The sequence below is a fragment of the Lutra lutra genome, chromosome 16 (genome assembly GCF_902655055.1).
Source record: "Lutra lutra chromosome 16, mLutLut1.2, whole genome shotgun sequence".
In the NCBI taxonomy this organism is placed as follows: Eukaryota; Metazoa; Chordata; class Mammalia; order Carnivora; family Mustelidae; genus Lutra; species Lutra lutra.
In genome coordinates this window covers 3,378,462-3,392,265 of record NC_062293.1, presented here as the reverse complement: position 1 = coordinate 3,392,265, position 13,804 = coordinate 3,378,462, and the positions used below count along the sequence as shown (strand labels likewise).

Here is a 13,804-nt window from a genome sequence, read left to right as displayed (position 1 = left end):
CCAGGGATTCTAGGAGTACAGGTCAAGGTCCACAGGAGGCCATGAGACCCACTCCACGGCTGCTAATTTTCCGAACACAGTCCCATGGAGGCCCCATGGGCGGTTGACTCGAGAACCCACTGGTCTTCTCTCTGACCAACGGACAGTGTTTGCTGGTGGACAAGTGAACTGCTAATTGGTACAAAAAGTCAGTTGTCACAAACTCGGATGACCAGGCTCTGAAACCTCCCCCGGGCGTCTGCTCCTGCTGCCTGCCCTCTTGCAAATAGGGGGACTCCCTGGAATTTGGGGAGAAGGACATTCTGTCCTTATGGTTTTGACTGTGACTTGTGGACACTTTGCACTATGTGGGTTGCTGGGTGAGCCTTGCGGCCGGTAGTGACGGTGACCTTCACTGACAGAATTTCAGGTCTGTGTCCGGTGACACCTGGCCTGTGAGACACACGTGCCCGGCTCCGAGTGACTCGCCCAACCTCCGCGGTTAGCACAAGGACGTCGTGCTGTCCTCCCGCCATCCTTCCTGTGCCTACGCCTGGTACGGGGACCTTGATCTTCTCTCGCTGGCAGTATTCAAAATCATTTGGGAATTATTGTAATGAAAAATACATGGGAGGGAGAGGGCTCAACCCCATGGAAAATGCTGGAGGACGCCAGGATGAAATTAGCAGCACAACCTTTTTGCTGACCTATTTTGCACTTCCTTGGACCCCACGGACCCTGAGGGCCCCATTGGGCAGGTTAGTAGCTGATGTAGATGACTGGGGCGTACCCCCTGCCCAACCCACCTGAGTCGGGGACAGTGGAGGCTGCTTCCCCTCACCTGGCAACAAGGCAGGACCGTTTGGGTATTCTGTAGCCGATCAATGCTGCGGCGGATGGAAGGTGACCAGATGGTCCGAGCACTGGGGACTAGAGAGGGTCCTGGGGTACGGGACATTCAGTTTTAAAGCCAGAGCACGTAGTCTATCCTCTGCAGGCTCTAATGTCTGTTTGTTTGTAACGTGCTAGCCTGGTCATTCGTCAGGAAACAGCCAACCATAGAACCCAAGATAGACCTTATATGTGTAACAACTTATTTATAGCAACAAATACATGCATATCTTGTGTTTATGACTCACATCCATGACCATGTTGTCTATGAAGTAATTCAGAGATTTGCGGATGAAATTGTCAAACTCGTCCAGGACCATGGTGTCCACATAGTTGACGTAGTCCTTCCAGGACTGGCCCGTCGTATCTGCTCTGAACAGTTCAGCGTTTTCCTGCAAACAGGACCACACAGTTGGCTGCCGTACCACAGGTTCGCTCGCTCTCTCTTTAACCAACCCGCTCGGCGACTCTCTGGGCTGCCCTCGTCCCTGCACACCTGCTTCAGACACACGGCCACTTCTTGCTTCTCGAACGTGTCAGGCGCTTTCCTATGTCAGAGTCTTTGCACAGGCTGCTCCCTCCCATTCTTGCCAGGTCTGGCTTCTTCTAGGTTTCAGCCCAAGTGTCACCTCCTCACAAAGGAAAGCCCTCCTTCAGCAACCCCCGTTCATCTCAGGTTTGGCTTCTGTCCTGCCTCTCACCTGTATTCCCTCTAGCAATCCATTATTTGGGCCTACCGTGGCACAGATGACAACTCTGAATGATTGTGTTTATTTGTGTCTAGTCTGTACCTCCCTTTGATGTCAAGCTATATGAGGATAGGTGTTGACTGTCCCTTCCACCACTCTGCCTTCAGCATGCAGCAGGAGGCCTGGGGCAAAGCAGGAGCTGGTGGATGGATGGATGGATGGATAAGTGGGTGGATGATGGGTAGATAAGTGGATGGGTGGACAGATGGGTGGATGGGTGGATGGATGGATGGATGGATGATGGATGGATGAGTAGATCGATGTGTGGCTGGGTGGGTAGATGTGTAGATGGAAGGATGGATGGGTGGGTGGATGGACTGATGGACTGATGGATGGATGGAAGGATGGATGTGTGGGTGAGAGGATGGATGAGTGTGTAAGACACCGAGTGCCACAGGGAACACAAAGATGAAGATGAACCAGTCTGTCCCCTCAGGCAGTTGTCTTTTAATAGAAGAAAGCAGACACAAGCTTAAATAACTTCAGTAGAAGGTGGAAAGAAATGGTTCAAATGATGATCATGTGCAGAGGAAACTCTGGCAAATATGACAACGAAGCCTTGTCTTGGTGGCTTGCTGGCCTCTACTTCTCTAGGTTCCTGTTCCCTGCCACCCTGCCTCCTCTCCTGTCCTCTCGCTGGACTGCTGTGCTGTGAACCTGTCCCTTACCGCAGCCAAACTTATCTTGCCTGGGCCCTATTTCCAGCACACCTGAGAGTGTTAACAAAATTAATTGGTTAATTCTTCCAAGTCATATGTTTGCAGTTTAACGTTTTCATTTGAAGGGACCTGCTGGCACCGTGCCAAAGGGGGAAGGAAGAGGATCTGAAAACGAGACGAACTATTTTTTGGTCCAATCACGTCACTCCGCTGGGGCAGTCACCTTCCCAGCAAAGGCTGGATCCTGCGAACAGCGACAGACCCTCCCCCAGCGGGACCCAGGGGCTTTCTGGGGTGATGGTCATCATTGAAATCCTTATTCATGATTTGCACCCGGGCATGGGGAAGCCCCCAGAAAACTGCCCTGGAAATATCTGGAGCTCAAGGGAGAACTTTCTCCTTCTCGGGGCGACCAGAGCTCTGCCTTGCCCATTGCCTCGGAGATGAGCTAACGCACGAGCCGGACAACGGCGGCTGCCAAGTGAGGAAGACGCACGACCCCCCGCTGGCAGACACCCAGGCACGTGGCTTCCGGGGCAGCCAGTGAGCGTCTGGCCTCCTCCCTCGGCTCGAGCCAGCGGGAACAGTGGCCCACGGCTGTTGAGGCTGTTGGAGGAAAGGGATGACCTACGCTCTCCGCAGCACCGGACACGGGGGCCATCGCACCGTCCTGGTCTACACTGCACACGCACGTTTCACGTTCCTCATGCATTTACCTGCTCTGTTCCCCACTCGCGCTCCAGAGGGGGAGCCGTGAGGGACAGCAGGGATGCACCCAGCGCCCACCCTCATCCCGTGCAGCTCAGGGAAACGAGACGTGTTGACTTTGCACAAAGATGTCACTTGTCTATACCGATTTTGTGCGGGGTCGGGGGGGGTTGCTGACCCCTTAGCGCAGAGGAGGGCAGACTCATCGCAAGAGGAAGCTGGCTAACGGGGTCCATTTAGGGCAGTTGCTGCTTAAAAGTGAGACTCCCAGATTGAGACAGTGGACATCTGTGACCCCAAAGTCATTTTTAGGGTGTTTCTGGCTCTCCCTCTTCTACTAGAAGTGGGGGCGGCCTCTTGAGGCCCCTTCTGGGCGAGTCCTTACCGCGACCATGGCTTGGATCTTCAGGCCGGCCTCCTTGATCATCGTGTAACGCTTGTTGAGGCTGACCGCCCTTCCGTCCAAGTCCAGCAGGGCCTCCTTCTTGTTGTCCTTTCTCTCAAACAGCGGGTTGGCCGACCAGTCCTGCAGGGAAAAGGTGGGCGTGAGGAAAGCATGTGGGGACAATGCCTGTGGTCTCGTTGTTTCCCCTCATGCTCCTTGGTTCCAATGTTCTTGTCCGTCGGAGATGCCTGGGGACCCCGGAGGGACCGTTGAGCAGAGAACCTTGTTGGCCTCAAAACCAGTCAGGGGCGTGGGGCGGCCTGGAGACCCCTGGAAGGCTTCACCCAAGCAGGCCCAGAGGACCCAACCTGGGGCCGGCATCCAGGGCGAGGGGTGGATGGTCAGAGCTGGGCAGCGTGTCCACAGCTCCCAAGAGCAGGCCCAGGGGGGACTTGCCCCTTTTGTGGGGGCTCCTGACCTGCTGTGGGGACAGGGAAGGGTGGGGAGTGGGGGCCTCTGGCCTCCTCCAGTTGGGAGTTCTGTCGCAAGGACACTTGTCATCTGTAATTAGGATTTCGCTTTTACTCTATTACCCGATAATTAAATCTTTTGTTTGTTCGTTTTAAATTTTCATCAATGACACACAGATGGCAATGAAACGCAGGGAGATCCGAACCCAGTGACTGCTCGAGTCCAACACGTGAAGATCTCCCGGCTCAGAGGCTGGCGGGCTGGAGAGGGAGGTGGGGAAGTCGCGTGACCTGACGTCCCCTGGGGGGCCCATAGTGGGCGGTAGCTGGTGGGGCACAGGCATTATTTAACTTTGATACATCAATGGAGAAATAGAGCTTTAACACAACTGTTGTAAAGGGGAAACGCAGTTACACAGTAGACGTCGTCCATTAATGGGCGGCAGTCCAGTCTTCCCTTGGGCTGTGCTCTGTAGATGCCCCTGCGGATCAGGGCCTCGAGGGGAGACCATGGGGAGGCTAGTGAAGGACACCCCCGCCCCCGGTTTTCTGGATTGGGCTACAGTGAAAGTCACTTCGGAGTTTCACTGAGTGGGGCTGAGTCTCCCAGCACCTTCCTGTCCCTTGTCCCCAGGGCTGGCCTGGTGTGGAGGGGACCCCACAGACACCCTTGCGGAGTTCAGCAGAACAGATCAGAGCTGAATTCTGTGGGCCCGGGACTTCCCAGCCTTGGGGCCACCTTGACATCATCGTGTGCCCCAGAGCCTCCAACAGCAAGTTCCTACTGCCTTTGGCACTTTCTGTGAGCATCTCTGCGTGGCCCCTTTTCCCCAGGACCCTCTCCTGGGCCTTCAATGCAGCCCGGCTCCGTGCCTTGCCGTTTAATCACCTTCATGGCCTGAGAAATCCCTTCTATGTTCTGCTTTGCTTTCTGTATCCTGTTCTGCAAGTTATGGAGAATCTCTCGCATCTCTTGAATATATTCTAACACACCTAAAAGGTAAACGTAAAGGTATCTTACAAAACGAACAGTTCAGTAAAAGGAGAGCTTCTCTGGGGCCGGCTGACGGCTCATCGTCCTGAGACGGCTCTTGGAAATACGTCCGCCGCGCCTCCCGAGTTCCCGGAATGCCACGGCTTCTCTCTGGGAGCAGAACTTCCCCATCCCCAAATAGGTGGGTCATTAGTTCCACCGGGGGACCCTGCGTCCCACGCGCCCCTGCCCCTCCAGCCACCAGCAGAGCGCTGGAGACACGTGACTCGTTGCAGCGTCCTGGGCCGCGGTGGCTGGAAGGAAGTGAGCCCCGGGCAGCAGTGACAAGAAAAAGCACAGGCTTCTTTGCATAGGAAGTCCGGGCCGACCCCAGTTTCCGGCAGGTGGACCATCCCACTCTCTCACTGACACGATGGAGGCAGGATACGGCCAGAGAGGGCTAAGAAGATGGCACCAGGCTAGTCGCAGGTGCTGGGAGAGCCGGGCGGTGGGGAGAGATGCCCACCAGAGGCGGTGGGGGAGGTCAGGGAGGCGGTCTTCTGTCTCACGGGCACACTGCTGCCTCCCTGATGCCTACCCTTGGCCCACCTGCTGCCCCTGCGTGGGAACCCACCATGGAGCCCCAGGGCCCCACAAGCCCACTGTGGAAACTTCGTGACCCTTGGAGGTCCCCAGGAGGTCTTTGCCTGATTCCTTTGTAAGGGACAGCAAATGGTCTCTTTGGGACAGGACAAGCAGGGGGACCCAACTTTTGGCCTTAAACATAACCCTGTTGCAGGCAAAGAGGACCACCCAGCCCCTCGCCTGTGTCCTAGGACAGACGCTGGGCAGCTTGGACACCGCCCCCCCTCGCCCGCGCTGAACTCAGAGTGAGACGAACGTGACCTTGTACCTTCGCTATTCCAGAAGAGCGTGGTTTCGGCGCGCGACAGCTTGACGTCAATGGCTTTCAGCTCCGACTCTATGAGTGGAAACTCCACGTCCATCACCGTGGTCTTTATCTGAAACACAAAGACTGGGGTTTCAGGGCCTCCGTTCCCAATCCAACCAGATTTTCAAATGGTCTCACAGGAAGGGTCTTATCACACGGTAGCAACCAAACCAATTACAGTCAGTGTCACTTCATTGGGAATCATGTATAAATCAAATCCGGGAGATCTCAACATGTCAAACTATTTTTATTATCGCGGTTATAGACGTATACTTCACTCTTAGTTCCCCATGGTGTGGGGTAGAAATGGAAGGGGATCATGGGACGGTGGGGATGTGTAATCCTAACCTGTCTTCACTTGGCTCAGAATCATAAAAATAAACTCAGAGAAACAGACACAGGATGCGGGAGCATGTGGGCTCAGAACCTCTCCTTGGTCAGAAATCCCAAACGTGAGGGGTGCCTGGGTGGCTCAGTGGGTTAAGCCGCTGCCTTCGGCTCAGGTCATGATCTCAGGGTCCTGGGATTGAGCCCCGCATCGGGCTCTCTGCTCGGCAGGGAGACTGCTTCCCCCACCCCTCTGCCTGCCTCTCTGCCTGCTTGTGATCTCTATCTCTCTCTCTCTGCCAAATACATAAATAAAAATCTTTTAAAAAGAAAAGAAAAGAAAAGAAATCCCAAACGTGAAATCTGGTTATGTGAAGGAGACCCAGGATCGGCAAGGAAGCTGTGCTAGCTGTGGATCTGAGTGGATGGGAGCCACAAGACACGTTCTTGCTATGCTCTACCTGCTCCAAGAAATTAATTTAATGCCTGAAAAAAACATCAATTCACAAACCAGGGGAAAAAAAGGAGAAGGAGGGTGTATCCAGGTTTTATAAATTATTCCTTTTTTTTTTTAAGATTTTATTTATTCATTTGGGAGAGAGCATGAGCGGGGGAAGGGGCAGAGGGAGAGGGAGAAGCAGGCTCCCCGCTGAGCAGAGAGCCTGACGTGGGACTTGATCCCAGGACCCTGAGATCATGACCTGAGCCAAAGGCAGGTGCTTAACTGAGCCACCCAGGCGCCCCTAAATTATTCCTTTCAATCACAAGCACCATGTGAGTTTTGGAATATCTTTCTAGCTAGCAACATGTTTTATTTTATCTAACTTTTCAAGGACACTCCTACTTTATAACGCGAGGGATACACATGGAATTAAAACTCGACGTCAGAGGCTGACCGCCTGCCCTTCAGAACAACACTTTCCGCACATCTGGTACGTTCCCATGGTGCCCGACCTTCTCCCTCAAGCGTTCTCAGGGGTCGACAGGGCAGAGAAAGAAAGCTTAGAACCCGCTGTGAGTCGAGACTGGACGGCGGCGAGAGAACGCGTCTGTAACTCACAAAGCGAGTGAACGGGAAGTATTGGCTCCAGTCGTCCGAGGTCAGATGCCGACTAACTACCACGGGCTGTGGCCTCCTCCCCTTTACGGGTAGCCTCGCTTTGAGTCTATGTCCCACACGAGATCATTTCACGACGCGCTTCTTTGGTAGGTTTAGGAACTACGTCCTGGGAACTACGTCCTGGGGACGGCGAGGGGAGCCCCTTCTGCAGGACGGAACCAGCTGGGAAAAGGCGCTGCGTCCCGGAAGATGGGGCAGAGATGGCAGGTGCGGCCTGGGCTCAGCACCCGGGACCAGCCCAGCCAGGGTGCCGCGTCCTGCCCACGACTCACACGGATGCTCGGGGACTCAGGAAGGCTATTCATTTATCGCTGATCCCCCCAGCAACAGCCCAGAGACATAGCTGAATGTCCCCGAGCTGTTGTAATTGCCGGCGTAAACCAAGGTCACGGGGAGAGGAACCACGCACTGCTAGGTATGTCCTGGGTATTTTTTTAGCAGCCTATGCTATAAATGCACTGCTTTAGGGCACTGTCCCCAAAGCATCATGTGGACAAACCCCACACTCACGTGGTCTCTTGAGGCACTATGCCCCCCCGCACTGCACCCCAGCTTGGACACTCAACAGATGCGAGCAGTCTGCAGGCTGGTGGGGTCTCTTGGCAACAGAAACCACGCGAAGGATGCAAAGGGCCTGGGAAGAAGGGCTCCAGAGCGGGGCACGGGTGTCAGCAGCAAGTGTCACCGCAGGCACCCAGCCCCGGGCCTGACTTCCCTCCTCCCCACTTAGTCCAACGTTCCTACTCGTAGCTGAGTAACGCGCTTCCCAGGTTGGACAGAGATGGGTGTGGCTGGGTTTTGTTTGGAAATACAGACGTACGAGATCAAACTTCTTAAAATTTTTTACCTAAAAAATATTTATTCATTTAAGTCATGCCCGCACCCAACGTGGGGCTCGAACTCACGGCCCCGCAATCCATAGTCGCTCGCTCCTCTGACGAAGCCAGCCAGGCGCCCCAAGATCCAATTTTTTAAATTCAAAATAAACTTGGTTGGGCTTTTTCCTTCTGGTTCATCACGGCGGGAGGCGATGGGAGGTCTTCTGCTCTGAAGAGGGCCCACAGACACTTTTGGCGCCGCCGCGGCTAGGAGGGGCTCCGGGGCCGGTGAAGGTGAGGGTCTCTGAGTCTGGAGACAGCTGCTTCCGGGGAAAGCCACGGCAGGGAAGTGCGTTTACGACAGATACTGGTGTTTGTCGCCGGCGGCACAAACATGTGAGACCGTTAACATTTTACCTCAAGAAATGAATGAAATCAAGCTTCTTTTAGTTTCTATTGGACACATTCTTGTGGCGTCACTGCCAGGCCCTGATTCGTGGGCTGGAGTAAGGCATGTACCGTGGCTGATTCTTGGCTGGTCGTGTGGGCGGCAGGCGGTGACGACCCGTGACAAGTCGGTGTGATGGCCTTACCTGGCCCGCTTCAATTGGCCTTTGGCTGTCCCAGCGTGTTCTTTAAGGAGGTCGCTTCTGCCGAGGGGAGGGGGCTCCCTTGGCCTCCCCAGCCTCGTTCATGATCCCCTGGTGACATCTGCACTCTTCTCTTGGTCAGCCCGTGAGGTGGGCACCAGCTTCCCGGGCTCGGTCAAATACACGGTATTCTCTGGCCGCCGTCCCACACACGTTTGGTAAGCAAGTCCCAGATCCCAGAAAGGCCCTTGGACTCACAGAGTCCCTGCTGCAGTTTCTTTGCTATCGTAGGGGAAGGTATGGGGCCTGCTGGACTCGGGGAATGCGAGCTCCAGTGGAACCTTCCAGGACCGCAGGGGGAGGAGCTCCCCTGCCACGTGCGGGCCGGACCCGGGTGCGTCGGACGGGGCCCCTGCAAAACAGGCCAGGGAAGGCAACAGACGCGTGGCCCTGCAGCTCTGGGAAAGGGGCTGTCGCGCCAGGAACCCGTGAGCAGAAGCATCTCTAGGACAGACTGAGACACGGAGCACAAGCAGAAACTGAGTAACGTCCTGCTTCCCCAGGACGCCCATGTGAAGAGGCTGGTCCTCCAAATTCCCAGGGATCCAAAGAGAGGGAATCCTATGGGTCCCTTCCCGGATTGGGGGGGTCTGCAGGGGGGTCCATTGGCTCCCGAGAGACATCCACATCCTAAATCCCGGGATCTGTGCCCGTGCAGAAGAGAATTTTCGGGTGTGATTCAGTTAAAGACCTTGGTGCTGGGAGGTCACCCTGGGTTATCCAGGGGTTATGGCGGTGGGGGGTGGGCAATGCAATCACAAGGTCCTTAGAAGAGGGAGTGGAGAAGGTAGAGGGGAAGAAGGAGGCAGAGGCGGGAGGGGGGTGTCCTCTGAAGGTGGAGTGGGGAAGGCAGTGACCTTAAGGAGGTGGGAAGGACAAGGACGCAGAGGAGCCCACTGGAGCCTCCGGGAGGAAGGGGCTCAGCCGACACTTTGATTTTAGCAGAAGGAAACAGATCTCGGACTTCTGACCTCCGGAACCGGGAGACGGCAAACGTGGGCCATCGGAAGCCACGCGGTCTGTGGTTGATGGTGGCAGCGGCCCCAGGAAAGTCACGCAGAGCCACATGCATCCTAACCCGCTGTGCCTTGGGCGGGAGTGAAGGTCCCATTGCCCCGATGGCGGAGGAGGGATCTGCGGGCGGCGGGGCGGGGGGAGGTGCCTGCCACGGCCCGCGGTGGCCCGAGTCCACGCCTCCCCGGGCCCCCTTCTGTCTTGCCCGGAGGAGGTGCTCTGAACAAACAGCCCTGGTTCCCGAAGGGCGTGCACCCCAAGGCCATTCAGTTACTTTATTCAGAGCTAGCCTTTTCACAACTCCTTGTGCCCGGTCCCCAGCTCTGATCGAAAGGGGTGGAGCCCAGCGGGGGCTTGAACTCACGACCCTGAGAGCAAGACCTGAGCCGAGATCAAGAGTCAGATGCCCATCAGACTGAGCCCCCCAGGCACCCCCTGAAAGGAATTCTCGATCCACGGAGCTGACGTGCACCCGCCCCCTCCCCGGGCCCCGATCTAGCGTACCTCAGTGGGCAGCTCTCCCACGCCACCTCCCCGCCGCGTGCCGCTGGCAAACCTGTCACCCCGGCCGGTCCCGGGAGATGCCCACCCGCCACACGTTACTGGATGTAATGGGACGACTCTGATGTGACCCAGAGCAGATACAGCTTGGACGGTAAAGCCCCTCGGAGCAGTTGAGGAGCCAGAACAGGAGCCGAAGCCCGGCGGAAGCGTCTGTCACCATCACCGCTGCCCCCGGGGGGCTCGAACCTCGTCCTCACACAGAAAACGTGCTCACTTTCTCTGTTGCCCTTGGGGGATCCTACGCCCGCGTTTTTTCTAAACAAAACCCCAAACTGGGCAAATAAAACGAAATGAAACTGCCTCAGCTCACCTCATTGTACCAGCCAACGATGAGCTCCAAGTTGCCCACAAACTTCCGGAAGGTCTCACGCTGCGAGAACAGACTCTCAGCGCTGCTTGGGATCTCCTTCTGCTGCTGGAAGCCCAAGTACTTGACCTCTCTCAGGACTGCCACCAGCTGTCAGGCCAACGAAGGTCACGGAAGAGGTCAGGGCGTCGCCCCAGGGGATGGCACTCAGCAACACAAGGGAAGGTCACTTCCCGGTCGCTCCCCTCCCCGGGCGCAAGCTCTCCTCTTGGCATTCAGGACACCAGACTCTCCCGGTCACCCCCGTCGGGCTCGCCGGACGCTCTGGAGATGTGCACGCCCGCATGTCCCAGGGTGTCATCCATCTGCGTCTGTTCCCAGCTCAGTGACCTCCCCCAGCCCAGACCTCTCTCCTGCTCTCAGGCTCCGGTATCCACCTGCCCACTCAGCGTCTCCCTTCGGATGTCCAGCTGACGGCTCAGCCCGCTGTGGCCCCGTCTCTGGGGCGAGCCGGCTCTGCTTGTCTCCTCTGGCTGGTGGTAGTTCTGTCCCCCCAGCAGTCCAGCCCAGAAATGCTGGGGCTAGTCCTGTCCTCCTCAATGACTCTATTTCCAGCCCAGCCCCAGTCTCACAATCTCACGGGCTCTATGAGCAACATCCAGTCGCCCCTCACACCCTGGTCGCGGCCATGCTGGTCCGGGCCACCACCTTCTCATGGTCTGTCTCGTGGATTATGGCAAAAGGCTCCTAACTGGTCTTCCCACGCCTACACCTGCCCAACCCCCGCCCCCAGCACCTGGAGGGGACTGGACAGACACAGACCACATCAGGGCTCACCTCTGCTCCAAAACTTGCCATGGCAGCCACGTCACTAAGAATGGAAATGCGAGTCCCCTCCGTGGCCCTGGGCGCTCTCAGTGCCCCGCCCTCCGCCCTCCTCCCTCGACCCCCTCCTTCACCCCTTCTCCTGCCATCATCCGAAACTCCAGCCTGTGCGCCGTCCTCCAGCTCTGCTGGAGCCCCTTCCACCTGCCCTCCTCGCCACTACCTCCCCCGGCATTGCCTCCCGCTGCTTACACACTAATTTATGCCCCCTCCCACCTCTCCCCTGCTCCCTCTCCCTCTCTCCCTCCCTTCCTCTCTCTCTCTCTTTCTCCCCACCCTCCTCCCCCAGTAAGAGGTAAGCTTCAGGAGGACAGAGACCTTTGTCTGTCTGGTTCACTAATTTATCCTAAGCGCATAGCCGACGTAGGTGCTCGGTAAATATTTGTTGATCTTTAAAAAGAATGAAATTTGGGGCGCCTGGGTGGCTCAGTGGGTTAAAGCCTCTGCCTTCGGCTCAGGTCATGATCCCAGGGTCCTGGGATCGAGCCTCACATCAGGCTCTCTGCTCGGCGGGGAGCCTGCTTCCCTTCCTCTCTCTGCCTGCCTCTCTGCCTATTTGTGATGTCTGTCAAATAAATAAAGTAAAAATCTTAAAAAAAAAAAATAAGAAAAAAATAAAAAGAATGAATTTGTGTGGAAGAGGAGGTTTCAAAGGAACCTCACATCGGCCTCCCTGATGTCACCGCTGGGGATCGGAGCAGGGCAGGGGCCTCCTTGCAGGAATCCGGGCCACCCCACCGCGGTCTCTGGGGCTCGGCTCACCACCCAGGTTTCAGCCCTGCGACACAGGTCCCGCGGCTCACACGCGCGTCCTCTCTACCTGGCCTGGCGTAACCGAAGGCCCATTGTTCAGATCCCGCCAAGACCTCCCTCTGAGTGTTTCTGTCCGTCCTCAAACTGACGTTTCCTCTTGGGAGCCCATGAAAGGCAGACAAGCTTTGAGGGAGTGTTGTCACCGAAGCCGCTCTCCGCAACGCTACTATCCTGTCTCATATCTTAAATACATCCTGGACACGCTCTGATCCTTAAGGAATAAAACTTCAGCTAAGTGTGTCCCCGGCATCAGCCGCCACAAGTCTGTGCTTCCAGAGAAGGGGCCCCAGTTCGGTGGCACCCGCAGGGTGCCCCTGACATGGACGCCTTCTGTGCCCCGTGGCGGGACGGCACCCACCTCTTTGCTGAAGTTGACCTGGATGAGGCTGGTGACGGGGTCGCGCTGTATCAGGGGCTGGCCCAGGTTGAAGTGGCAGTCCTGGTCCACGCCGGCCACCCACTGCTGGTAGGTCTTCTCGCGGTAGACCTGCAGCAGCCCCATCATCTCGTCATACTTCTCATAGATGAGCTTGGCCTCCGAGCTGGACATGACCCTGCCATCGGCCAGATGAGGTGGTGAGGGGGCCCCTTCAGGGTCCTGCCGGCTCTCGGGACGCCGGGAGAGCCCCTCCCCTCCCCCACAGGTGCGGGGGGGGCGCGATGCCCACGGGGGCCCCGCGGCCGGCGCCCCGACTCACGGGTGCTCTACGTGCTTCAGGTCCCGCCTGGGTGCCTCCAGCCTCTCCTGCAGCTCCAGGCTCCACTTGAGCTGCCCGGCCACGGGGGGCATGTTCTTGTGGATCTGGGGGACGTGCCCGTCCGCAGAGGCCGCGAGCTGCGCATCGTACAAGGTCTTGCTGCTGTCCAGCTCGGCGTCAAACAGCTCCAGCATGACCGAGTACCTGGGCACGAACTCCGCAAGGATCAGGGGCCGCTCCAGGAGGCCGCCGCACATGTGCAGGAGCTGGGGGGAACGAGAGACACGCGTCGCCCGGGTCCCCGCCCCCGGCCCCGGCATCGCCCCCACCTCGCGGTGGCCGGCACAAGGCGCGAGGCCAGACTTCAGGCGCGAGAACACCTGCCCCATCGGGACAGAGAACGTCTAGGCCTCTGTGATTTTCACGTTGGTGTCTGCTGAGGCCCCAGGTACGTGGCTGCCCACCACACCACGAAGTAGGTCTGAGGTCTGGGAACACTGCAGGCCCAGGAGAGGTCGGGCTGACCGGGTGGAGGGGGGCGCCGGGGTGGGGACCCAGGAAATGAGCTCGGAGGCCGAGGGTGGGAAGCCGGATACTTGGCCCCCGGGGACCCGAGGCAGTCCCAGACGGAGCCTGGGGACATGTAGAGGCCATGACCCTGGGGATTTGAGCCCAGGTTCCCAGAGTCCCCAAGGAACAGGGACAGCCCGTGTGCCCGGTCATGTGTCCTTTCCGGGAGAGGAAAGGCCGGGCCTGTGGACCTGCCAGCTGGTTGCCGCTGACCTGGATTAGGCCAGGAGGCGTCCCGGCACAGTTCTGAAAGCAGTAGCCGTGCGGAGTAC

The 13,804-nt window shown here is 57.3% G+C and overlaps 1 protein-coding gene across 7 annotated transcripts in view; it reads right to left on the bottom strand.

Annotated features, from left to right (window-relative positions):
* DNAH17 (dynein axonemal heavy chain 17) overlaps positions 1–13,804 on the bottom strand; it is a 91,392-nt gene that overhangs the window by 67,107 nt on the left and 10,481 nt on the right. For 4 of the 7 annotated variants that reach the window (XM_047706478.1, XM_047706482.1, XM_047706480.1 and 1 more), the window contains 7 exons: positions 12,963–13,228; positions 12,623–12,818; positions 10,570–10,716; positions 5,728–5,836; positions 4,731–4,834; positions 3,372–3,512; positions 1,119–1,262 (listed from right to left, as the gene is read on the bottom strand). In XM_047706478.1, the coding sequence (XP_047562434.1) occupies positions 1,119–1,262; positions 3,372–3,512; positions 4,731–4,834; positions 5,728–5,836; positions 10,570–10,716; positions 12,623–12,818; positions 12,963–13,228 (1,107 nt within the window). Of the gene's footprint in view, positions 1–1,118; positions 1,263–3,371; positions 3,513–4,730; positions 4,835–5,727; positions 5,837–8,060; positions 8,087–8,624; positions 8,877–10,569; positions 10,717–12,622; positions 12,819–12,962; positions 13,229–13,804 lie in introns of those variants that run through there. The other 3 variants (XM_047706479.1, XM_047706484.1, XM_047706485.1) reach the window with 3 other exon arrangements.